The sequence below is a fragment of the Pongo abelii genome, chromosome 2, assembly GCF_028885655.2.
Source record: "Pongo abelii isolate AG06213 chromosome 2, NHGRI_mPonAbe1-v2.0_pri, whole genome shotgun sequence".
Classification (NCBI taxonomy): Eukaryota; Metazoa; Chordata; class Mammalia; order Primates; family Hominidae; genus Pongo; species Pongo abelii.
In genome coordinates this window covers 194339915-194365721 of record NC_085928.1, presented here as the reverse complement: position 1 = coordinate 194365721, position 25807 = coordinate 194339915, and the positions used below count along the sequence as shown (strand labels likewise).

At 55.8% G+C, this 25807-nt stretch overlaps 2 protein-coding genes across 11 annotated transcripts; one reads left to right on the top strand and one right to left on the bottom strand.

The window, feature by feature from the left end:
- Window positions 1-5: 5 nt before the first annotated feature.
- On the top strand, window positions 6-15476 carry CLCN2 (chloride voltage-gated channel 2). Of its 4 annotated transcripts, none has more exons than XM_002814361.5 (24): window positions 9-254; window positions 2537-2693; window positions 2854-2985; window positions 3357-3485; window positions 3572-3705; window positions 3811-3888; window positions 3969-4047; window positions 4180-4305; window positions 4401-4485; window positions 4572-4673; window positions 5876-5960; window positions 6124-6279; window positions 6688-6757; window positions 7003-7113; window positions 7349-7562; window positions 7868-8001; window positions 8239-8411; window positions 8515-8629; window positions 8852-8925; window positions 9166-9219; window positions 9331-9369; window positions 9542-9646; window positions 14649-14735; window positions 14870-15476. In XM_002814361.5, exons 1-24 carry the CDS (start codon window positions 192-194, stop codon window positions 15062-15064), a joined length of 2697 nt encoding a protein of 898 aa, XP_002814407.1. In that variant the 5' UTR covers window positions 9-191; the 3' UTR covers window positions 15065-15476. The 4 variants fall into 4 exon arrangements, 3 of the variants coding, with proteins under 3 accessions (XP_054409059.1, XP_002814407.1, XP_054409058.1); XM_054553083.2 differs by lacking the exon at window positions 9-254 and adding an exon at window positions 265-473; XR_008524096.2 differs by lacking the exon at window positions 14870-15476 and having other exon boundaries at window positions 6-254; window positions 9531-9646.
- Window positions 15395-25781, bottom strand: FAM131A (family with sequence similarity 131 member A). 7 transcript variants are annotated; one of them, XM_009239611.4, is made up of 7 exons: window positions 25564-25781; window positions 23960-24367; window positions 23150-23292; window positions 19865-19958; window positions 19433-19615; window positions 18817-18933; window positions 15395-17175 (listed from the first exon to the last, which is right to left on the bottom strand). In XM_009239611.4, the coding sequence occupies exons 2-7, from the start codon at window positions 24045-24047 to the stop codon at window positions 16700-16702; spliced, it is 1101 nt and encodes a 366-aa protein (XP_009237886.1). In that variant the 5' UTR covers window positions 24048-24367; window positions 25564-25781; the 3' UTR covers window positions 15395-16699. The 7 variants fall into 7 exon arrangements, with proteins under 7 accessions (XP_009237886.1, XP_024100336.1, XP_024100337.1 ...); XM_024244568.3 differs by lacking the exon at window positions 25564-25781 and adding an exon at window positions 25098-25421 and having other exon boundaries at window positions 24307-24367; XM_024244569.3 differs by lacking the exon at window positions 23150-23292 and having other exon boundaries at window positions 24307-24367; window positions 25564-25777.
- Between the last annotated feature and the right edge of the window lie 26 nt (window positions 25782-25807).

Here is a 25807-nt window from a genome sequence, read left to right as displayed (position 1 = left end):
GCCCGCCCACTGAGGAGGGGACGCGAGCCGGAGGCTGCGCCAGCGGCGCCCGCCGGGGGCCCGCCGCACTCTGCTTTCGGCCTCCCGGGCTGCGGGGACGGGAAGGCTGCCGGCGCGGACTTTGCGGGCCGGGAGCCGAGTCCAGGACACAGCCGGAACCGCCGAGGGAGGCGAGAGGGCAGTGCGCGGAGATGGCGGCCGCGGCGGCGGAGGAAGGGATGGAGCCACGGGCGCTGCAGTACGAGCAGACCCTGGTAAGTGAAGCTGAGCTGATCCCGAGGAGTGCGCTCCGGGACCGCTGCTCCAGGTTACCCTGGGAAGCGCGAGGACCAGAGGCCTACCTAATCCTGTCCTAGCCTTTTGAGCTGGGGAAACTGAGGCTTGGAAGTCTGAGGCTGCAGGGCCGAAGGGATGGAAAACTGCATGCTGGTTTCTGGCTGAGGCTGAGGGCCTGCAGAGGACAAGGACACCAGGTACTTGTCTCAGGTGTCCTTCCCTTCACCCCACAACATGCACGTTTTCTTTGCACCTCCCCTTCACCACCTGGGCCCAAGTATCAGCACCCCACTGCCCCTTCCGCGGCACCATTCACACCATTGAACTTTCTCTACGCCACTATCTCCACCACCCAAGACATTCTCTGTGTCCCTGCCATGTGCATGGCACCATGCTAAGCACAGAATCGAGTGTGTAGAAAGATGGTCAGCCCCAGACCCTACCTCTGGGGGCTCCACACCCAGCGTTGGCTCCAGGAGCCCCTCAGTTGACTCTGGAAAAAGGTGGCTTGCCACTCTGGGGGACAGAAGCTTTAGGGAGGGTGGGTGAAGCAGGAATGGAAGTGGGAATTGGGACCTTTGTCCATGCTGATGCGGGGTATCCAGCCCCCACCCACCCCAGGGTGTGTCCCCTGACCTCATTAGAAGCAGGGGTCTTGGGCTCTGAGCTGACTTATCGCCCCCATTGTTACTTGGTGTTTGAGAAGCCACGTGACCCTCCTCATGTCACTGGGGTGGAAGACCCAAGCCCTAGGAAAAGGAAGGGGCCCGTGGTTCCTTTTTACCAGCTTGGGCTGGAATTTGCCCAGGAAGGTGGCAGGGAGGGAACGTCTTGGAGAGGAGAGGCTATAAGTCTGGGAGGTGCCCAGTTAGGAGAAAGTAGCTGGATGAATCAGGATATCAGGGACAGGTGGGAGTAGAGCAAGGGTAAAGGAGCCAACCCTTGGGATGGGGTAGGAGACACTTGTCAATCTGCCCAGACCAGGATAGAGCATGGTCAAGGAAGCCAGGCACCTGGCCTCTGAAATGGTGCCTCTTAACATCAGCCACCTCTCCATCTCCGTCCCTTCCAGCTGTCTCTGGAATGAGCTCTCAGGGTCGAGCTCTGTCCCGGGCACTCTGTGCTCCAGCCTGCTCCCGCCCCCTTCCCCGTCCTATCCCTTTGTCTTTCTCTCCCACTGTCGCCTCCCTCCTCCTACACGGTGCTTGCCTCTTAATACTCTCCATTCCCTTCCTCCTCCCGACTTCTTCCTCTCTCATCACCTTCTTTCTCTTCTCCGTCCCTTCGCCTTGCCTCTCTTTTCTCTTTTCCTTTCTCCTCTCTAGTTCCCTCTCTTCTCTTTGCTTTCCCTTTCCTCACTATCTCTCACCCTCTCTCTGTCTCTATCTTTCCCTCCCTCCCTCCCCCCTATCCCAGCCCCAACAGGAGCCCTTTGTGTCCCGAAGCTCTGCGGGTGGCAGCCGGAATCTACTCCTCCCCGCCCCCCAACACACGCCCAGCTTGGCAGGTCTAGCCATGGTTCAGGCGACTCTCCCGTCCCGTCACCCCAGTATCCACAGTCACAGCCCAGCCATCCTTGGCCTCTGCTGTCCCCCAACCCACCACTGGGCTCAGTGCAGCTCCAGAGTGGGGCTGAGGCCACCAAGCCCTCTCCACCCCCTAAGTGAGAGGCTTTCTACTCCCAGCTGGGCTGGCAGGCTAGTGGGGGTGGCAGTGGAGAATGGGGACAAGGGGATTAGGCTGGGTGGGAGGGGTGCAGCTGAGTTGGTCACAGGCCAGAGGCCCAGCAGGAACGTGATAAGGATTGGGGCTGCGCCTGCTCCTGGGCCCAACTCAGCTGCCCCAAGCTCCACGAGGCTCTTATTGTTGCCCATGTGCCCTTGATCATCCCTTACTCCCTGGCCTTCCCGCTCCCACTTTTAGACTGCGCCACAGGTTTTTCCACCTTTTCCTCTTCTGGGGCTTCCCACTCACTCTCCTCAGTGCCCCAGCCCCAAGCCTGTGAGAAGAGTACCGATTATTCTGCCACCCCCAGAGCTGTGTCCCTGTACCTTGGCTGTCCCCATCACTCTGGCCAGGACAGCCCCCACAGTCTGCAATGTGCATTGTTCCCACACCTCGGGCCAGAGTGGGAACTGTGCGTTCAAGAGGGATATCCAGTGTGGGGGCTGGGAGAAGGGGAGTGGAGGCTCTAAGAACCCTCCCTGCGTTCCCACTCAGCCCATGACCTCGAATGCCCCCATCCCCTCTGTTGCTCCAGATGTATGGCCGGTACACTCAGGACCTTGGGGCCTTTGCCAAAGAGGAAGCTGCTCGGATTCGCCTGGGAGGGCCTGAACCCTGGAAAGGTCCCCCTTCCCCTCGGGCTGCCCCAGAGCTCTTGGAATATGGACGGAGCCGTTGCGCCCGATGCCACGGTGAGAACCGGGGTGGGGGCAGGGGACTTGGCTGTGCTGTGCTGAGGGAAGCAGAGGCCATTAGAGCTGCTGATGGGGGAGGGGGACAGTTGAGGGGGCAGTAAAAGGGGTAGGAGCACTTTGGTGCCAGCTTCCCCCTTCTTCCCTTCCCTGCACCCAGTCTGTTCTGTCCGCTGCCACAAGTTCCTAGTATCCAGGGTTGGTGAAGATTGGATCTTCCTGGTCCTGCTGGGGCTCCTCATGGCACTGGTCAGCTGGGTCATGGACTATGCCATTGCTGCCTGTCTGCAAGGTGAGGGCGACAGCTGGCAGGGGGAGGACTGAGAATAAACCTCCTGTGTCCATGCCACACTCGTCTAGACATGGAGGAAGGCGTCTTGGCTTCTTGGCCACTGACCGCTTTCCCCAGCCAGTCTGACTGCCCAGATTCAGGCATCATCTCGGCCACTCCCATAGGGCACAGCTTCTTGTATCTCCTCTCCAAGTGACCCTCTTGCCTAGATTGCGCTTTGTCCCAGTGAATACCCTCAGGGACCCTTTCCTTCCCCCATGCCCTGACTCTGTGTGGTACTCCCTGGGACAGCCTGTCATATCAGCGTGGTCCACTGGCCAGGCAGGCAGTGGGTGTGTGCACTGGGGGTCCAGCAGGTCCTCTTCCCACAGCCCAGCAGTGGATGTCCCGGGGCTTGAACACCAGCATCTTGCTCCAGTACCTGGCCTGGGTCACCTACCCTGTTGTCCTCATCACTTTCTCAGCCGGATTCACACAGATCCTGGCCCCTCAGGCTGTCGGTATGTTAGAAGAGAAGGTGAGGGCAGAGGCGGAACCCCTGAAATGGGCGCATCATATGCCTCTCCTGAGATTGTTCCCTCTTCAGGCTCTGGCATCCCTGAGATGAAGACCATCTTGCGGGGAGTGGTGCTGAAAGAATACCTCACACTCAAGACCTTTGTAGCTAAGGTCATTGGGCTGACCTGCGCCCTGGGCAGCGGGATGCCGCTTGGCAAAGAGGTAACTGCGGGTTGGGGAATGAAGGAGTCCCTCCTGGTGGAAGAGGAGGCCAGGCCAAGGTCAGGGCGGGCCCCCTCCCGACTCACCGCCTGCCCAACCCCACAGGGCCCTTTTGTGCATATCGCAAGCATGTGTGCGGCCCTTCTCAGCAAGTTCCTCTCCCTCTTTGGGGGTATCTATGAGGTAAGGAGAATCCTGGGGGAAGTGGGGGGCAGAGGCTGCTGAGCCCACAGCTGACCCCCTCTTGCCACCACTCTCGCCAGAATGAATCCCGGAACACAGAGATGCTGGCTGCCGCCTGTGCCGTGGGGGTAGGCTGCTGCTTCGCAGCACCTATCGGAGGTAGGCAGGGCTCCTAGGTCAGTCCAGCCCCACAACCCTGCCCTTGGCCTCTCCTCCTTGGCCCCTCTTATCTGGGTCTGAGGCCTTAGGCCAGGCCCAGGCCTCAAGTGCTGGTCTCCCTCCCTCTCACAGGCGTCCTCTTCAGCATCGAGGTCACCTCCACCTTCTTCGCGGTGCGGAACTACTGGCGGGGCTTCTTCGCTGCCACCTTCAGTGCCTTCATCTTCCGGGTCTTGGCAGTCTGGAACCGGGATGAAGGTGGGGGCACCCAGGGGATGAGGGCAGCCCGAGATGGTGCCAGGTAGGGAGCCCACGAGGCTAGGCCTGCCTCCCTCTGCTGTTCTTCCCTTTAGAGACTATTACAGCCCTCTTCAAAACCCGATTCCGGCTTGACTTCCCCTTTGACCTGCAGGAGCTGCCAGCCTTTGCTGTCATTGGGTGAGGAGCTGAGGGGGCTGGGGGTGTCGGAGAGGAGGGGGGTTTCTAGAAGACTCCTTTCACTCAGGTGCCTCTTCCCTTTCCAGTATTGCTAGTGGCTTCGGTGGAGCCCTCTTTGTCTACCTGAACCGGAAGATTGTCCAGGTGATGCGGAAGCAGAAAACCATCAATCGCTTCCTCATGAGGAAGTGAGTGGCTCTCGGCTCCTCTCCAGGCTGCTTTGAGTTGTATAAGGACCACAGTAGGTCAGGGGACAGTGATGGGGAGAGAATGACCCAGTCAAAACAGGCACTCCACTGAGAAATCAGCCAGCGGTGTTTTCCAGGCTGACTGAGCATTTTTATATTCATATGAATTACCTGAAAATTGGCACTTTTAAGTTTATAGTCAGTGGTAGAAGACATTTGGGAATCAAAGACTAAAGCCACCTCAGGTCCTCTGGCCTGGCACATATAGGATGCTCCCTGGAGAGTGTTTGAGCCTCAGTTTCCCCCCATGACCCATGGGGATGGATGAGATTTCTTTTTTTATTTTTTATTTTTGAGACGGAGTTTCACTCTTGTTGTCCAGGCTGGAGTGCAATGGTGCGATCTCGGCTCACCGCAACCTCCGCCTCCTGGGTTCAAGCAATTCTCCTGCCTCAGCCTCCCAAGTAGCTGGGATTACAGGCATGCGCCACCACGCCCGGCTGATTTTGTATTTTTTAGTAGAGACAGTTTCGCCATGTTTGTCAGGCTGGTCTCGAATTCCCGACCTCAGGTCCGCCCACCTCGGCCTCCCAAAGTGCTGGGATTACAGGCGTGAGCCACTGTGCCCGGCCGAGATTTATCTCCAGAACATAGCTCTCTCAGTGTGACCCTGAGGATTGGGAGTGGGGAGGCCTGAGACATGACTTCCCTTGGGACTGACATCCTTCAGAGAGAGGGCAGCCAGCTGAACCTACTCCCTACGCACCTCTGTTAAACTTCACAAGTGACCCCAGCTTCCCCCAACATTAACCTTCACTCTAAGTCACCACAGAGAGACAAACAGAGGCAGAAACTTCTCCACCCCATCACACAATATGCCCTGATGGGCTTCTGAGGGTTGAGGGTGGAATAACAACTCGGAGGGCCCCAAGGGAGGGCTTGGAGGATGGACTTTCTGCTGCTGCTACCCACCTACAGAGTCAGGGGCTGACAGAAAGGTCTTTGGGTAAGACCCCTGCTCTTAGAATAACCCCAGTCCACCATCACCCTTGGGGCTATCGTATCATAAACAGCAAAGGAGACCTGTCAGGACTGAGTGTTTTCATGAAAGAGCCAAGGCTCTGCTCTGACCTCAGCCCTGAGATATGCGAGGGCACCCAGCCCTTGGCCACCCACGACTGATGTGAAACCTACGACTCTAGACGCCTGCTCTTCCCGGCTCTGGTGACCCTGCTCATCTCCACGCTGACCTTCCCCCCTGGCTTTGGACAGTTCATGGCTGGACAGGTAACCACAGGCAGAACAGGAGTTTTGTGCTTCCCTTGGAAGGCATTCCTCCAAAGCCAACAGCCCCAGCGTAACTGTGGGACCCCTTGTCCCCCATGGGATCCCATGGCCTCTTCCCTTCATCCTGTCGGTTTCCCAGCCTGAGGCACCCTGTTCACTCTAGCTCTCACAGAAAGAAACGCTGGTCACCCTGTTTGACAATCGGACGTGGGTCCGCCAGGGCCTGGTGGAGGAGCTAGAACCACCCAGCACCTCACAGGCCTGGAACCCACCACGTGCCAACGTCTTCCTCACCCTGGTCATCTTCATTCTCATGAAGGTGGGCTCCTCACGTGTACACTGCTAACTTTTACATAGCTTGCCCTTCTAAGCACCTGCCATGCAGTGCTCACTCCTCGAAGCCTCTCCACAGTGCCATGGGAAAGGCACTATTGTCATCCCCGTTTGAAAGATGGGGAGTGGAAACACAGCGAGGTGAAGTAGCTGGCCCAAAGTCACACAGCTAGAGGGCAGAGCGATGATCTGAACCCAAGCCATCTGCTTCCAGAGTCCTTCCCCTTGCCGTCACCTGGGAGGCCTGGGGGTTCCAGGGTAGCTGGGAGGGTTACGGAGTAGCTGGGAGGGTTATGCCCACCTGATCAGCGAGGTAGACTTCTCCTGGGTGGCGCTGTGGGCTGCCTGGGGCCAGGTGGAGCCTCTTCGCCTTTGAACCACCCCCTGCCTGCAGTTCTGGATGTCTGCACTGGCCACCACCATCCCAGTTCCTTGTGGGGCCTTCATGCCTGTCTTTGTCATTGGTGAGTTCTCAGTTGCCTGCTCTCCCAGCCTGCACCTTCCCCAGCCTCTGGCCGCCCCCCCAGCCAACCCTCTGCCCAAGAGCGGGTTTTTGGTCTAGCCCTAGCCCGAACCCTGACCCCACAGGGCTGTGCCCTGCACTGAATGACCCGTTGGCCCCTCCCTCACCCTCTGACCCTCTCTCTTCCTAGTGCCCCCTGCCCTCCCCCTCCACTGCCTCTTTCTCTTCCCACCCCCCTCCCTGAAGGAGCAGCATTTGGGCGTCTGGTGGGCGAAAGCATGGCTGCCTGGTTCCCAGATGGAATTCATACGGACAGCAGCACCTACCGGATTGTGCCTGGGGGCTACGCTGTGGTCGGTGAGTGCCTCAGGTCCCGTCGGCCTTGGAAGACGTCCCCCACTCCACGCCCCGGCCCCAGGGTCTGAGACTCTGGTGCCCCCTGCTGGCAGAAACCAGGCTTCCCTCAGATGCACAGGTCCAATCCCAGGACTGTATTGGGCAGCCCTGAGGGACCCACTCAGGACCTGCCCTGGTTGCGGAGGGTCTTCTGGGGCCTGGGCAGCCTGAGGAGACTGAGTGTGACCATCCCCAGGGGCAGCTGCATTGGCAGGAGCGGTGACACACACAGTGTCCACGGCTGTGATCGTGTTCGAGCTCACAGGCCAGATTGCCCACATCCTGCCTGTCATGATCGCCGTCATCCTGGCCAACGCTGTCGCCCAGAGTCTACAGCCCTCCCTCTATGACAGCATCATCCGAATCAAGAAACTGCCCTACCTGCCTGAGCTTGGCTGGGGCCGCCACCAGTACGGAGGGCTGGGTGCCAAGGGGGCTGTGGGTGAGGGGCAGAGGGCATCCTAGATCCCCCTACACCCACCTCTAGCAAGGTCCTGGAGCCTATGAAGCTGGGAGATGAGCCACCTTCGTCGACACTCCGGAGGGGCTGTAGCTGGCCCCTGCTGTTCAGAAAGAAGGGTGGGAGCACCCCTTGGTCCTTAGCCCCTGTCCCCATGGATGGGCTCTGGAGCCCTCCTTGTGGCCCTGGGATGGCAGTGCTCTGGGCACCTCTCCCCATGCTGACCACAAACCAAGCGCCTCTCTCGGCCCCCAGGCAGTACCGGGTGCGAGTGGAGGACATCATGGTGCGGGATGTTCCCCATGTGGCCCTCAGCTGCACCTTCCGGGACCTGCGGTTGGCACTGCACAGGACCAAGGGCCGAATGCTGGCCCTAGTGGAGTCCCCTGGTGAGGCCAGGAGGGGTCCCAGGTGCTAGGGGCATTGCCCAGGGTCGAAGCTTCGGGAAGGGGCAGGGAGCTCAGGACCACTCTCCTTGGTTCCAAAGGGAATGGGCCAGCACTTGCCAGGTGGGGGCTTCCCTCTGGTGTGTGGCCTGCATGCAAGGCCCCACTCTGAGTGTGAGAGCAGGATGGGGCTGGAGGGCTCCCTCTCAGCTCCTGAGTCCTTCCACCTGTTCTGTCCAGAGTCTATGATTCTGCTGGGCTCCATCGAGCGTTCACAGGTGGTGGCATTGCTGGGGGCCCAGCTGAGCCCAGCCCGCCGGCGGCAGCACATGCAGAAGCGCAGAGCCACCCAGACCTCTCCACTATCTGATCAGGAGGGTCCCCCTAGCCCTGAGGCTTCTGTCTGCTTCCAGGTGAGGGGAAAAGCCACAAACACTTCCTAAATGTCATTGTGTAGACTGATTGGGAGGGTGGTCTGGGGCCGTGGCCTCACCTAGCCCCTTCCTGCCTATGCAGGTGAACACAGAAGACTCAGCCTTCCCGGCAGCCCGGGGGGAGACCCACAAGCCCCTAAAGCCTGCACTCAAGAGGGGGCCCAGTGTCACCAGGAACCTTGGAGAGAGTCCCACAGGTAAGCCCATCTCTCCTGTGTCCACAGAGCCTCAGCCAAGCTACTGAGATCCATTAGAGTCCCTGCCCAGCCCTGTTGCTGGGGTACATCCCAGCTGGAAAAGGCTGCCCACATGGGCCAGGGCTGGAACTAGGATACCTCTCCCCGTGTCTTCCTTACCTTTCCTGGTCCTCTCCCCTAAAGATGACATTGCCCCCTGGGGCCTTATGTTTGGGAACACAGGGAATGCAGAGTCGGCAGGCATCACCCTCCGGAGCCTCTTCTGTGGCAGTCCACCCCCTGAGGCTGCTTCGGAGGTGAGTGGCTGGAGCCTGTCCTCCTAGCTTGCTTTTTCCCCAGCTCCCTCTCCAATGCTGAGACCACGTCATTAACCCTGCAGTGCCTGCCTCTATTCTCCCTGCCCTTCGGCCCTCCCTGCTGTCAGCTCGGGTCCTGCGGCGTGCCCTTTCCCCTGGGCCCCACCACTTCCCCCCACCTCCCCTCTCCCTATAACCTCAACTCCTCATCTTTCTGGTTTGGCTCTAACAAAATTGAAGAAGTTGGAATCTTGTGAGAAGCGCAAGCTGAAGCGGGTCCGAATCTCCCTGGCAGTAAGTATGCCTGCTCTTCTAGCATCTCGGGGGCACCAGGCAGGGAGGGCAGGGTCTAGGCTGAATAAACTCCAGAGCCCCTAGCTGCCAGCCTCCCTCCCTCTCTACTAGAGTGACACGGACCTGGAAGGCGAGATGAGCCCTGAAGAGGTAAGGTGCCACTGGACTCTGGACCCTGTTTCTTCCTGGGTGTGTTCAGTCATCATGTTGGCTGCTGTCCCCATGGGAGGGACCACGGGGTTGGAAAAAGGGCAGGCCAGCTTTCAGGGAGGTGAGGTCAGCTACAGGCACCTTCTCCCTAAACCTCGTAGTCTCTTCTCAGATTCTGGAGTGGGAGGAGCAGCAACTAGATGAACCTGTCAACTTCAATGACTGCAAAATTGATCCTGCTCCCTTCCAGCTGGTGGAGCGGACCTCTTTGCACAAGGTAGGGCCAGCAGTCTGGCCCAGGGCTGGTCTGGGCTCTCAGGACACAGTGGGGATCTTGGTCCCCCTACAAGTTTGGACTCAGGCCAGTGGGGAAGGAGGGAGGAGAAGGGAGTTGGCTCAGTGCTGAGATGTTTTTTAGACATACTGCTTGGATGATGGGAGGTGGGAGCAGCCTCCTCCTGCTCTGTGGTGGAGCCAGGCATCGTTTTTCCTCTGCTCAGCCTTGCCCTCGAGGGAACTCTGGACCAACGAAGCAACAAAGACAGGGATTGAGCTGGGTGGAAGCCAAAAGGCCAGGCCAGGGTCAGAGCTAGGTAGGAGGCCACCACAGCCCAACAAGGTTGATACGCCCATGCGGAAAAAAATGGGTGAGAAAAACAGGCAGGATAAGAAAATCCAATAAATAAGCTAACAAACATCCAAGTAGGGGTGGGGAGACTGCAGAGAAGAGATAAACAAAGATGAGAAACACCCAGTGGGGGGCTTGGAATGCCAGACCCCAGAAAGTTTGCCTTAATGTGGGCCGAAGGAAAACTGGTAGGGACGCAGGAAGATGGCTCAGCAGAACTGCAAAGCAGCCTGCAGAAATGGGGCAAGGAACTGAGTAGACTGCCTGGTGGTGGGTGAGGCAGACACCAGAGAAGGCCAGGAGCTCTCTGCTTCCAGGACTCCTAAGGAGGGCAGCCTGCGTTGGTAAAAATGGCTACTGGAACCAGCAGAAGCCAAGGGGTGTTTTAGCTAAATTTTTGACAGACATAATGTACAAGCCTTGAAGCGTTGGGGGGTTTGGGGGAGGGTATAAGCAGCAGGTAGATGTGCCCAAAACCTGCAGCTTGGGCATTTAGCTTACACACAAGCTTTGCCTAAAAGCCAGCGTGGCACGGACAAGCCGAGACTGAAGCAGGAAGCATAGGGGACAAAAGAGAAACCAAAAGGCAAAAGGTAATAAAGGAACTTAGAAGTCCTTGGATGAGTGGCAAACTGCAGTGCAGTTGCAAGAAAAAAGGTAATGGGCCTGAGAGGGCTTTTATCTAAAGCCCTTCTTCCCAAAACCTCTGAGGCTTTTCCACAGTGATCTTACTCCTCAAGCATCCATGATGATGATCATGCTGACATTTTTCGAGTGCTTGCTATGTGCCAGACACTGTGCTAAGCTCTTCAAGTGTTTAATCATCACAAGCACACTATTAGATATTGCGATCTTCCAGTTTTTATAGATGAGAAAACTGAGATTCAGAGAGGTTGAGCAAGTTGCACAAGGACACACAGCTAATAAGTAGCAGAACTGGCGCAGTGGCTTACACCTGTAATCCCAGCACTTTGGGAGGCTGCAGAAGGTGGATCACTTGAGGTCAGCAGTTCAAGACCAGCCCGGCCAACATGGTGAAACTCCATCTCTACTAAAAATACAAAAAATTAGCCAGGCGTGGTGGCAGGCACCTGTAATCCCAGCTACTTGGGAGGCTGAGGCAGGAGAATTGCTTGAACATGGGAGGTGGATGTTGCAATGAGCCGAGATCACGACACTGCACTCCAGCATGGGTGACAAAAGCGAAACTCCATCTCAAAAAAATAATAATAAGTAGCAAAACTGGGCCTGGAATCTAGGATGGTCTGACTCAAAAGCCTGTGGCCTTAACCATATTAATACACAGGGAAACTGAGGCATGCAGCGAGGAGGTCACGTGCCTGAGTCAGCAGACCGGAGTCAGGCCCAGAGCCCAGATTTCCTGGCCCTGCTCCCAGGATTCTTTCAGAAGGCCATGTTGTCCCTCTCCATGTCAGTTCACTGTTCCCAGGCCCAAGAAGTATGGGCCCTCCAATGGGTTCCGTGATGTCAAATTAAATTAAATGAAAAAGAACAAAGTAGATATTTGTTACAAACTTAAAAATCAGAAGAAGAGAAGAAGTCTTTGAGGAACCAACTAACAAAAGTACAAAACTAGAAGTGATAAGAACATAAAAGATTAGAATTCAAAATGTCCTTACAGGCCTGAGGAATCAATAGGTAGTCGCCCAATTAAGTTCAGGAGGGGAACATTCAGCTAAGAGAGAGAAAACACTGGAGACTACTTAGGAACCCGTGCAACTGGAGGTCGCTGTGCCGGCTAATAAGGAGTTCTTTCAGCGGCCACCCACGGAGAAGCAATGGTAAAGGCCAGAGTGGCGGCCAAGGCTAGGGCCAGACCAGCTGAGCCCAAACCCTTACTCTGCCGCATGCTGGCTTGCTGTGTGCCTTGGTAAGTTTCTCAGCCTCTCTGTGCTTCACTTTCCCGATCTGTAAAATGGGGATCACACCTCACTGGGTTTTCTAAGAACTAAAGGACTTGAAACGTGAAGCACTTGCAATAGGGCCTAGCACACAGCAAATACTCAATATATGTTAGGAATTACTGTTACTACTCCTACTACTTATACTGAGAAATGAATTTTAAAAGATAACATATGCTGGGCATGGTGGTGTGCACCTGTAGTCCCAGCTACTCAGGAGGCTGAGGTGGGAGGACTGCATGAGCCCAGGAGTTCAAGTCCAACCTGGGCAACATAGCGAGACTGTCTTCTCACAAAAAAATGTTATTTGTTTATTTATTTTTAGACGGAGTCTCACTCTGTCACCAGGCTGGAGTGCAATGGCGCGATCTTGGCTCACTGCAACCTCCACCTCCCAGCTTCAAGTGATTCTCCTGCCTCAGCCTCCCGAGTAACCGGGATTACAGGAGCGTGCCACCACGTCTGACTAATTTTTTATATTTTTAGTAGAGACAGGGTTTTACCATGTTGGCCAGGCATGAGCCACTGCGCCCGGCCCAAAAAATTCTTTTAACTAAAAAAAAAATGTTTAAAAAAATACTGCAATGAGAGAAGAGCTGAAGTGTGGAAGAAATGAATGTTTTCAGAAAAAGAAGGGTGATGACATGAAGCTGCAGGCTGGAAGCTGGAGCGCACAGTAGAACGTGAGGCTGTAAAGACAGGCTGAGGTTGGCTTGGGAAGGGTCTCATGGGCCTTCTAGGGAGTCTGGGCTGTACTCAAGTTTGACAAAGTGCATAGGTTAAGCAGGGCCAGACTGGAGGGAAGGGAGGCAGAAAGGAGAAGAACCCATCAGGCTGTTGCAGCCCCACTCTTAGTGAGGATAGTGAGGCTACAGTCAGTAATGGCCAGGATGTTTAGGAAGTGGATTGGTAAGGCTTGGTGACTGTCAGGGGCAAGTAGTTTGCAAACCTGAAAGGCATATCGCCCGCCAGAAGCTCACCTGATTAGGATTGTGGAGAAAAAGAAAATTCAAGGGAACTATTTAATAGGCTCCTTGGGAGAAGATGAGAGGGGTTATTTGACCATAAGAAGACAAGGCTAAGGGATTATTAACATAGGAAGCCTTATAATAAAAACGTTTCCCTCTGAAGTCAGACAAGGAAATTAAAGCTAACTTGTAGCACGTAGGACTCTAGATAGGAGAAGGAATCGCTAACCACATGACAACTATGTTATAGGTATTGAAGAAACACAGAAGAACTTTTTTTTTTTTTTTTTTTTTTTGAGACAGGGTCTCACTCTGTCACCCAGGCTGGAGTGCAGTGGCACGATCATGCCTCACTATAGCCTCTGCCCCCTGGGCTCAGGTGATCCTCACAACTCAGCCCCCCCAAGTAGCTGGGACTACAGGCATGCACCACCATGTCTGGCTTTTTGTAGAGACAGGGTTTCGCATATTGCAGGCTAGTCTCAAACTCCTGGGCTCAAGCATTCTACCCGCCTTGGCCTCCCAGAGTGCTAGGATTACAGGCATGAGCCATCGCGCCCAGAAGAGCTTATTCTAAAATTGAACTTCTTGCCCCTCTAAGTACTGTCATGCCATGGGTGGAGAAATTTAGGAAAGTTCTAGAAATCCCTCCCTAAAGAATTTCAAATGTGTAAGAACATTTAAAAAGTGTTAAGGCAATTTAAGTGAGTTCTGAGTAATTGGTACACAAAAAGCTGTTAGTACTGCTCATCTTGATTCAAACATTAAGCCAAGAGGCTTACAAGTAAACTCAGAACAGTGAGATAAATGATAGGCCAAAAATTCCAGGAACTGCTGAGTCAGGAGAGCGTTTTTCAAGACATCTGGCCCCAAGAAAATCTACTTAAAGCATAAGGAGAACTGGCTGACAATTTCTGAACCCCTGGTGATTATATTTGAAAGCTTAAGGGAGGGCTCAAAGCAAGAACAACATGGGAAGATGGGGGTGACCGTTGTCCTCCTGGACTGCAAGCTGCATCTCAACAGAACTTGGGATGCTGCTTGGACCCTAGAAAAGGCAGACTGTATGAGAGGCATAGCATGCTTCAGGCCAAGACTGGAATGCCAGAGCAGGGGAGAGAGACTCCAAACCAGGCCAGCCAGGTAGGAGGGCAACTGAGAAGCAGTGGAACGAGAGGCATAGGATTCAGGGCCCAAGTGCCCTTAAGGTCGGTGTGGGCTCTCCCTTCTCGGTATATCTGCAACTAAACAGGACTGGGGTTGTGCGTCCCTCTCTGGTGTGATGAAAAGTGACTGGGGCTGCACAGCCAACTCTTGATGACCCGCCTGGAACAAGTCACTTCACTGTTGAGCCCCATGCTGCTTCTCCTAATGCTTAGTTCTCAGGACAGTACTGGAATTAAATGATAACGTAAGACCTAGCACAGAGCCTGGCCAATCACTAGATTTCACGTGTGAACAGTTGTTCTGTCCCACGTCCCCCTTTCTAACATGGGACTAAGAATTATTCCCCCATCCTACTTCTCCCTCAGTGTAAGCAATATAAGGATTTTGAGTATCAAGTTCTGAGGCCTGGACACAGAAACATTCTCATTATTATTACTATTGTTATTATTTTCCCTCCAGCAGTCCTGTCTCCTTCCCTCCCAATCCATGGCACCCCTTCCATTCCACATCAACCTTGTCCTGGGCCCCTGTGGCCTGTCATTTAGAGCTGCCCCTCGTCCATCAAGTCCAATCTCTTTTCTCCCCACACTGCAGACTCACACTATCTTCTCACTGCTGGGAGTGGACCATGCTTATGTCACCAGTATTGGCAGACTCATTGGAATCGTTACTCTAAAGGAGGTGAGATGATGGTGGCCTCCAAAGCTGCTCCACTTCCAAAAAGTCATGGAAGCTTATGTCCAGCTCACCTGGGGAGGAAGGCGGGGAGGAGTCTGACATCTGGGTCCAGACATCTGTCCCTCTCACCCTTCCAGCTCCGGAAGGCCATCGAGGGCTCTGTCACAGCACAGGGTGTGAAAGTCCGGCCGCCACTCGCCAGCTTCCGAGACAGTGCCACCAGCAGCAGTGACACGGAGACCACTGAGGTGCATGCACTCTGGGGGCCCCACTCCCATCATGGCCTCCCCCGGGAGGGCAGCCCTTCCGACAGCGACGACAAATGCCAATGAGCCCCTCGTGGGTGGCCTAGGATGGTGCTAGCCATGCCCGTCAGCCCAGAATGTGCATATTTCATTCCTTCTGCCTTGGGAAGGCAGGAGGCAGCTACAGCTGGAGGCTGTACCCCAGCCTCCTCCAGACCTGGGGTGCCAGCTTCTCCCAGTTCATCCTACCTGGAATCTGACCCACTGCCCACCTGCAGCAAGTTTTCCAGGGGCAGGAAGATCGGCCCTGCCTTGGCAGGATGGGTTGGGGTCACTTGACCCCTGCTCCCCCTCTGAGGGGAAAGGGGTGGAACTAAGATGGGTTTATAACTGGAACCTCCAATGACCAGATGTATATAGAGATTTACAAAGATTTTTATATTAATTTAATAAAACAAATTCTTAAATAGAACAAAATAAACACCTAATGAGCCACTTATATATAGAATGCTTGTGCCCGCTGGCTCTCATTCTTACCTTGGGCCCTCTTACCTGCCAAAGCCTACAAGGCCCTTTATTCTAAAGCCACCCACCCTTCCCACAACCATAAAAACATAGAGTCCAGTGACCTTGGAATGCAGGATCTGCCAGAGGCCTCCACTGCGTGGTCATTAACACCCTGGCTGGGGCGGGGCCCTGTACTGTAGCCTTGGCCTTTCATTCAGACAGAAAGGCTCTACCTTCTTTCCTCCCCAAGAAGAGACACTCCCTCATGACTGTCACTCACTGGCACAATTCCTGCCTCTCAGCAGGCATCAGCTGACAACTCCCGGCCACCCCTGTGGCCCTCTTGTGGCCCTCTGTAGAAGAACATGAAGTCCCAGCTCTGTGGCAACCAGAGCCATCCTTTCTTCCACCTCCCGCTCAGAGAGCTCTGCATGAATGGGCAGCCCAGCTGGCTGTGAGGCGCCAGCACACTGCCCGCACATCCTAGGAGGGGTTGGGAAAGGGCCCAGGCCCCATTAGGGGGCCAGGAAAAGGGTGGAGGGTACATGCTTTCATCATTCCAAAGCCTCCCAGAGAAGAGAAGATCCGACTGAAAAAACAGACCAAAAACCTTCTGTCTTTAGGAAAAAAGAGGAAGATTTAGAGACGATGGAGAGGTGAATGAAGCACAGCACGAGCCCAGCTGGGCAGGGGGCCTTGGGGGACGGCTCAACCCATAGGCTCCGGGAGGGCAGGAGCCAGCCTCTCCAGGTGGGGGTGATTCTATCAAGCACTGCACATGGACTCGGAAGTGAGAAGAAAAGCAGAGAAGAGAGAGGCTTGGGGAGGGTGGGGGGTTGCTGGGCCCCCTCCCACCCCACCCTCACACAGCCCAGTCACAACCCCCTTAGTGGTTCACATCATCCGAGGAGGAAATGTGTGTGTGGCATTTTAAGAACATGAACATCACTGTCTGCCACAGCTGTAGCCATGCCCCAGAGGCCCCGGGCAACCCCCGGCAAGCCCCGGGAGTGGGGGCAGGACATGCGCCCCCAGCCCAGCCCCTGCCTCCTCTCCAAACACTTTCATGCAAAACACACAACGGAGAAGCGAGCGCTCCCAGGAGCCCTCTAGGCTGTGGAGCTTTGCTGGGAGCCCTGAGCCCACACTTGGGCACAGAGACTCTGCCCCTGGCAGCAGCCAGGGGATGCATGCCACCACCAGGCATGATGTGGGTCACTGTTCCTCTGGCTCTGCCTCATCCTCATCTAAGGACACCACCCCAGAAGAGGCCAGGTCAGAGGCTTGCCGCTGCCGTTCCCAGCTGCCCACTAGTGGTGGGCAGAGCGGCTGGCAGTCCTTGCAGGGGGCTGGCTCCTCCTCAGCGGGGGAAAGGCAGGACTCTGTGAGGGGCGAGTTGTAGAGTGAGTCCTGGGCCTCCAGTGGGCCCAGGCTGCGGAAGGCACTTTCCCGGCTGGGGGGCAGTTTGGCGAGAAGCAGCTCATCGCCCAGCAGCTGGGAGGCCAGGCGGGCCGGGGAGCCCAACAACCCATCCTCCAGGCTGCACAGACTAGAGCACAGGGTGTCTGGGGACACGGTCTGCGAGCAGTCGCTCTCAGGCTCCACGGAGCCCTGGCGCACAGGCCGGGAGAACCGGTGGCCGGTGAACAGGTCCTGGAGGTGCGGCCCCAGGGGCAGCTGCCCAGCCATGTCTGTGAGAAGAGAAAAGAAGACACTCCTGCTGGCTCCATTTCAACTGGACAACCTGGAAGCCACATTCATCCCACTCCACCCCGGCATAGCTCTGGGAGTGGTGGATAGGTGCTGGGTAACCTTGAACCAGTCACAACTTTTTGAGACCTCAGTTTCCTTAATGGTGAGTTGGAGATTCTAACAATACAAGAACAAGAGTCTCGCACAGTCGGGCACGGTGGCTCACGCCTGTAATCCCAGCACTTTGGGAGGCTGAGGCAGGCGGATCACCCGAGGTCGGGAGTTCGAAACCAGCCTGACCAACATGGAGAAACCCCGTCTCTACTAAAAACACAAAATTAGCCGGGCGTGGTGGCGCATGCATGTAATCCCAGCTACTCGGGAGGCTGAGGCAGGAGAATCGCTTGAACCTGGGAGGCGGAGGTTGCGGTGAGCCGAGATGGTGCCATTGCACTCCAGCCTGGGTGACAAGAGTGAAACTCCATCTCAAAAAAAAAAAAAAAAAAAGTCTGGCACACAGTAAACAAGCAATAAATGCAGGGTCACCACATATGGCCATACAAGTTGCTCATCGCACAACACGGCCTGTCCAAGGCGGTGAGAAATAGCAAAATCTAACCCATACTCGGCTCACCAAGCAGCATGCCCTGGCCTGCCAGAGAAAGGCTGTGCCTGCCAGAGAGAGGGGTGCCTTTTTCTAATTTGCACAAAGATTCCACACAGGATAGTAGCAGCCTTGGATAAATGTTAGTTATTATCATTACCCCAGGGGTCAAAGTAGGCCTGGAACTCAATCAAACAAAAATGCCTGTGGTTTAAGGTTCCATCTTGGCTTCAGACAACCAAATCAGCCCTCCAGACCACAGCAGCAGTCTCCAACCTGCTCTCATGTATTGCCTGCCTTGGAGAACTTGTTAATTCACTGGAGGGGTAGGGGACGGTAGAGGTAATCTTCAAAGGCAAAGAGGTTGTGGGGAATGGTGGCCTGTGAGACTTGAGCCCAGAAGCTACAGAGAAAGTCAGCCATGCGGTCTAGGGAATGAAAGATGAAAGGAGGGCCGAACACAGCTGCAGAGCCCTGCAGGGTCCCCTCTGCAAGCACTGGCCCAGAGAAAGGCCCACAGGCTGGAATGCGAGGATGCTGAGTTGGAGCCAGCACGGCCCCGTGGGTGTTCCAGGCCCAGCGTGCCTTCCTAGTGACCTGGGCTGCAGCCCTGCGAGGTGCTGGGCTGTGCACTGCAGCTCATCTGCCCTGCCACAGCCAGCCAGAAGGCTGCCTCGGAGAGGAAGAGGCAAAGGCACTGCAGAGCCTCCCAGAGACGTGGCTGCACAGAAGGTGTCCTTGAGGTCTTTCGGCTTTTTTTTTTTTTGAGGACTGCAAGGCACAACTGTGCAGACAGGTAGAGAAGCCTCAGCACCTGTGGGAAAGGAACGACGGAACGACTCCATTTCTGTCTGCTCATTTCCCACCCATGAGTGTGGACAGCCTTCCTGTTCCTGGAGTGTCCAGGCCTGCCTAGACTGAGTCTGTCCCTCTCCCTCCCCTTGCAAAGGCTGAGAGTGTTCTGGATGTGGCTCTGAAAGAATCCCAAGGTCTATCAGGTGGGTCCACCACAGCACTAGCCCAGGATGTCCCTCACCTGTGTCCATTCCCCCAGCAAAGTCCTCATCATAGGAGTCATCAGTGGAGTCCTCGCCATCCACCGAAGACCATGCTCGGAGCTTGGCTTCCGCGATGGCAAACTGTTCAGCCACTCCTGTCGCAGGGACAAAATGCATAAGCAGAGAAGGTGAGCTAAGTCTAGGGCTCAGCTTGGAGACAGGAGAGAGAAGAAACGGTACGGAAAGACTCCAACCCCCACGTCAGACCCGAGGAGATAAGAAAGCAGCCCTGGCCAGGTGTGGTGGCTTACGCCTGTAATCCCAGCACTTTGGGAGGCCAAGGCGGGTGGATCACTAGGTCAGGAGTTCAAGACCAGCCTGGCCTAGACGGTGAAACCCCGTCTCTACTAAAACTACAAAAATTAGCCAGGCACAGTGGCAGGCAACTGTAATCCCAGCTACTTGGGAGGCTGAGGCAGGAGAATCGCTTGAACTGGGGTGGCAGAGGTTGCAGTGAGCTGAGATTGCGTCACTGCACTCCAGCCTGGGCGACAGAGTGAGACTCCGTCTCAGAAAAAATAAAATAAAATAAAATAAAATGAATGAAAGCAGCCCTGTGCCAAGAGTGTAGCTTATCCCCTTTCTGCCATCCACCTGCTGCAAAGCGAGCCTCTTGTTCGCCCTCACTGAGGTCCGAATAGGAGGAAAAGGCTGATTCCAGGGCAGCAGGTGAGTCACTCGGCTTGCTCCAGCCCTTCCACTCAATGAGGTGAGCCACTCGGCCCTGGGCCATGGCGGTAGGCTTGGTCACGTGGTCCTTCACCACCTGGGAAATACCTGGAGATAGGGGAGTGTGGAGAAGCCTGGTGAAGGACCAGGCCGGGGAGTACAGGAGCAGGGAGGTGGAAGGGTGGCAGCAGTTAGGATCCATGTGAACCTTTGGGTGGGAGAAGGGGCTGAGATTCACCTGAGCAAGGGAAGAAAGGGGAGACCCCAGCATGTACTCACAGGAAACAGTTCCAAAGGGACTGTGCAAAAGGGAGGAGAAAGGACAAAGTGGCCAGAAACATGGGAGGGGCTGCATACCATGCAGGGAGGACCTGGCCAGCGCAGCGATCTCCTGGATAGTTAGGGCTCGCCGGGACTTGGGCAGCATCGCGACTGTGTCTCCAACATTCACCTTGGGTAACACCATTAGAAAGTCAGTGCCCCTCTGACAGCAATAACCTTCCCCCTAACATGCCCATACCCCAGCGAAGGCATGAGGAGGAGACAGGAGCTAGGAAGGAACAGCACATATGTCCCAGTGGCTACAGGGAAATGTAAGATGATAAGAAGCTAGGACAGGTGAATTATGTCCTCCCAGAAAGCAATGGAGATTCACACAGGCCCTGAAAAGCAAAACTTCAGCTAATCCTCCACTTTTCCAGCACCCAGAGGAGATGGAGGCAGGGCAGGAAATGAAGAACCACGAGTGGGACCTCTGAGGAGAGGGAAGAGGAGGAAGGAAGAAGAGTGTGGCATCCAGGACTTCTTTAAGATTCCCTTCCCCTCTGCCCCTTGCTCCTCCTCTTGGTCTTCCCATCCACATTCCGGCAGACTCGGCAAGATGGAAACCAAACCCCCACACCTTCTCCCCACATCTGGCCCTGCTTCGTGACCTCTTTCCTTTGCATCACCCACCACGGTTCCACCTAGCCTGGGTCCAAACCTCAGCATTACCATCAACTCTCCCCTGGCTTTGCTTGCCCATATCTGTTGAGAAGACCTAATGATTCCACCTGCAAACTCCCTGCTCCTATCCTGTCCTTTCTCCTGCTACTGCCATTGCCCTTTCTCAAGCCCTAATGCCTCCTGCCCAGGTCGGCAGAAGTGGTGTTCCCCCAGCCTCCTCCAATCCCATGCTATTTTCTCAGGCCCAAGTGTAGTGAGTGTAGTGCTCCCCATCTCTTCTGGACTATTCTGATGGCTGGCTGGCTCTTTCTCATTCTTCCAGTTTGGGCTGAAATACCACCTCGTCAGAGGAGCTTTCCTGGCCCCCCCTTGGTAGTCTGTCCTCCTTCTATAGGCTCTAACAAATCACTCTCCATCAATGTACCCCATTTGTGGCCCTTAGTCATAGTGAGTAATAATGGTCTCTTTTGCATTTCCTGTTTCTTGTTGGTCTCCCTCACTGGTCTTTGGCTCTTGGGGAATTCAGTCTGTTTTGGTCACTGTAGTGCCCAATGTTTAGCACAGCACCTAATACAGAATAATTTCTTAAAAATGCATAGGCTGGCCAGGCGTCGGTGGCTCATGCCTGTAATCCTAGCACTTTGGGAGGCCGAGGTGAGTGAATCATGAGGTCAGGAGTTCAAGACCAGCCTGGCGAACATGGTGAAATCCCATCTCTACTAAAAATACAAAAATTAGCTGGGCATGGTGGCGCGTTCCTGTAATCCCAGCTACTCAGGAGGCTGAGGCAAGAAAATTGCTTGAACCAGGACCCGGGAGGCGGAGGATGCAGTGAGACGAGATCGCACCACTGCACTCCAGCTTGGGCTACAGTGCAAGACTCCGTCTCAAAAAAAAAAAAAAAAAAAAATTGCATAGGCTGGGCCAGGCATGGTGGCTCACGCCTGTAATCCCAGCACTTTGGGAGGCCAAGGGGCCAAGGTGGGTAGATCACCTGAGGTCAGGAGTTTGAGACCAGCCAGGCCAACATGGTGAAACCCCATCCCCACTAAAAATAATAAAAAAAAATGGGCAGGGCATGGTGGCGGGTGCCTGTTATCCCAGCTACTCAGGAGGCTGAGGCAGGAGAATTGCTTGAAGCCAGGAGGCGGAGATTGCAGTGAGCCAAGATTGTGCCACTGCACTCCAGCCTGGGTGACAGAAAAAGACTCTGTCTCAAAAACAAGCAAACAAAAATGCAAAGGCTGGATGAATGAGGTAAGATATAATGTAAACAGTTTTCCTGGAGTGCAGCCGGTCACAACACGTCTCTAAAATCTTGTCTAGCCTACACTACTGTCCAGTGAGGTTAGTGCAGGCATCATACCCAGGCCCTGAAGGATCCCACTCTGTGACGCCCCTGCCTCCTTCCAAGCCTCCTTTGAATCCACTGCTGATCTCCTCTGCCCAATAAAACCCCCCTTCTCAGGCAGGGCGCAGTGGCTCACGCCTGTAATCCCAGCACTTTGGGAGGCCGAAGCAGGCGGATCACCTGAGGTCGGGAGTTGGAGACCAGCCTGGCCAACATGGTGAAACCCCGCCTCTACTAAAAATACAAAATCAGCCGGGCGTGGCAGCGCATGCCTGTAATCCCAGCTACTCTGGAGGCTGAGGCAGGATAATCGCTTGAACCCGGGAGGCAGAGGCTGCGGTGAGCCGAGATCGCACCATTGCATTCCAGCCTGGGCAACAAGAGCGAAACTCCGTCTCAAAAAAATAAATAAATAAAAATAAATAACAAAAAACAAAAACCCTTCTCCACCAATCCCTGTCAGCAAGCAGCCTACCTGCCTCCAGGAAAAGGAACTCAGCTTTCCTCTGGGCCAAGAATGCCATCCTTACGTGAAAAAATGCTTGCCATCACTTAAGGCCCATCTCAAGTGTCACTTGCAAATAATGCTTTCAGCCGACAGCCTCTTCTTTTCTCTGACACACCCCGCCCCCATCATTGCCCTTGTCTGTCTCCTGAGGGAGCTCAGGATGGCAAGGCCTAAGTTTGATGCACCTAAGTTCCTAACTCCACCCTGTATCTGGCTCAGGGCTCCCTGACAAGCCCCAGCAAATGTTTCCCTCACTTAATGAAGTTGGAGGCACGCATCCCTCCCCGGCATTGCCCAGCTCTCTTCTATCACGTTCCCGTCCCTCACAAGGGCGGCCAACACTGCCCCTTGACCTGAGGCCCACCCTCGATCCCTCCCCTTGGGTACCTGGCTGACAGGGCCCCCAGGGTGGCGCCGGTAGCCTCCGGCCAGGCCTAGGGGGGGAAGCACCTGCTGGGTGTTTCTTAGCTTGCTCTCCCTCCCTCGCCTTGCTCCCCTCAGCCGCCGCCATCCGTGCCCGGCGCTCCGCGCAGCTGCGGCCCAGGCCCAGAGAAAAGGTGTATGTCTCCCTGGCAACCCATCACCACGCAACAGGGTCTCCCGGGATACGGCCCGGGATGCGCTGACGTCAGCGCGGAAGGCGCGAGCTCTCCGCCTGCTGGCACAGCGCCGAGCAGAGCAGACCGGCACGGGGGCGGCCTCCCGGCCCGCCGCCGGATAGCGCCTCCGCTCGCCGGAAAAGGGAGCCAGAAGCTGGCTGGCCAGGCGTGGGTGGGGGCTGCAGATCCCCTTTATATGGATGCCGTCCTCCTTCCCCCCACCACCAGGGGCCCAGCACCTCTGGCAAGTCCTGGCTGTCCACCGAGGAAGGGCGGGAGGACCTGCTCCAGCCTCGGAGGGTTCGAGCAGATCCCAAAGAGGACAGAGAGAGACCCCGAGGAAGTTCGATCCACTCCACAGCCCACGCGGGGTCCGAGGACACTGAGAGGGAGGGGAAAGGCTGTTCAGCTGTGCCCCTACTTCTGCAGAGATCCCCATTTTCATCCAGTATTGCCATATCACTTCTCAGCCCCTCCCCCACCTTCCAGAAGACCAGCGCCCACTGAGTGCTCTCCTCAACTCTAAAAGCCCCCATCCCACACATCACTGACCCTCGGGCCCCTGGGGCCGTTCTGTGGCAGCCCACTTGCCACCTTCCTGCTCTGGATAAATTTTGCCTCAAAACCCTAGGGTGAAACCAAACAATGATAAATTCTGACTCTCCTTCCCGTTTCCCAGCCTACCCATTCCTCTTGGAAAGCACACTGAGTTCTTCCGCCATCACTCTCCCCCCACCACTGCCACCCTGGACCCTTTGCAGGAGTGTTGCCTTCCTTCTCTCTTCCTGCTGCCTTGTTTCCTCTTGCCAGCCTCAGCTGGTCCACAGCTCTTTACTCTTCTTTTCTGACGAACTCATGATATTTTTTCTGATTTTCACCCCTGTCCCCTGAAGCCGTTTCCTGATGCCCTGTCTGGCCCCAGCCTGGTTCTCCCTGTTTCAGCCTGGTTCTTAATATCTAAGCCAGAGTAATTTTCCTTTTCCACCTAAGCACCCTACTGCTTAGCTTCCCATCATCTCCCAGATCACATCCATGATCCCTGGTCTCACCTCTGCGACTTGTCTGACAAGTCCATCGTCCTCCAGGCCCTTCACGCTGCCACATAAACATTTTGCCCAGCACAGAAATCATAGGCATGCTGGCTGTGTTGATGCAGAGAACCAAAAGCCCAGAACCGCTCCAGGCTCAGCTCCCAGTTCTATTCCTGTTTTGGCTCCGGATGCTGAGCCAGTCCCCTCCCCATTTGGAACCTGTGCCTAGTCACATAAGGAGAACATTCCTGCCTCATGGCTCTGAGGAGGTGGGAACACCAGGGCTCAGCCAAGCTCTCTGGGACTCGGGGAGCTGAGGCCCATTCCCTAGACAGTGCCAACAGGCAATGTACATCACAACTGACCTTTAGCTGGAGCAGCCGTCTCTGTCCCTGAGCCTCAGCCAGCTGTTGGTCCCCAGAAATGCTACCAACCAGAAGGAAAACAGGAGGTTACTGGCCATCCCTGGCCCCCAACTGGTACCTAACCAGGGCTCTTCAGGCCAGTCCTGAGGTCAGCCAAACTCACCCCTGACAAGAGAAGGTGATGACTTCCTGAACTCCAAGCCTTGGCAGGGCCAGAGAGATCAGAGCAGTCAGCTGCTCCTCAGCTTCAAAAGCCACGAGGTTAACTTAGGACTACAAATCCCAGAATTCCTCAAGGGAAGTACAAATCTCAGCCAGTCTTAGCTCCAAAAAACATCAAGTACCAACCACACCAAGGCCTGTGTGACTGACCACCTGCCCTGAAGGTCCAGGACCCATCCCAAACCCAGTCCTGCCTGGCCTTATGCGTGGAGAAATCCACCACACCGAAGTAAAGGAAGCTGGCCGACCTCTGATGCACAGGACTACGGCCAGGCCCGGTGTGCATGGCCACCCACGGAAACCGAGGCCCAGGCAGGGGTCAGCATTGTGGGAAGGAAGCCCTGATGGCCTGCCTCTGGGTTCCTCTTTCCCTCCACAGAGTAGGGTGATTTGTTTTTGCTGAGTGGGGGCAGGACATTAAAACAACTGTAATAGGTGAGAGGTGATTCAGTGTTCACAGGTGCCCCAAACGGGACCTCAGTCCCCCTTCGCCAACTGACTCTGAAGAGGGGAGTCAATGTCCGACAAAAATTCTGTGGTAGGGTGCTTAGGCAGGACCGAAAGGCTACCTCTTTAAGAAGATGGGGACACGGCTGGGAGAAGCAGGTTCCCGGCACAGGGCCACTCCCAGGACGATGAAGGCAGAGGTGTAGGCGGAGGGGAGTGTGTGTGTGGGCGCGCAAGGCCAGTCGCCGCGGGCTGGAGAGGTGGGGGCATCGGGCTGCCCAGCCCCTCCCGGGGCTGTGCGTCTCCGGCCACCCTGAGCAGTGGGCACACGGCAGCCAGCGGCGAGACCATGCGTCTGCCCTGCAAAACCCCAAGGCAGGCAGGCCGTGGGAGCGAACCGGAGTCGGTCTGGCCCCTTCCCTGCTCGTTCCCGCTCCCTCCTGTTGCCTGGCCCGCCTCCCGGTGCAGGCTCCTCCCTCTCCTGACACCGGCCCCCTCCTCAAGGCCCCCACCCACCCGCGGCCCGCGCACCGCGCACCGGCGGCCGCAGCCCGACTCCCCAACCCGTACCCGGCCTCCGCCTCTTACCCTGACCCGCCGGGCTCCGAGAGCCGATATAGCCCATGGCCGGGCACCCAGGCACGCTAGCCTGCGCTCGGGGCGCGGGCCATCGCCTTGCAGAGGGTCGGGTCGTGGCCACACTGGGGAGGGGAGAACCCGTGAGAGGGGAGGGGGTGGGAGCCGCGCGTCCGCCGCCGCTCCCCGGAGAGGGAACCGGGCCGGTGACGTAAGCGCGGGGGCGTGACCGCCGCGTCACCACCCAAAGTAGGCG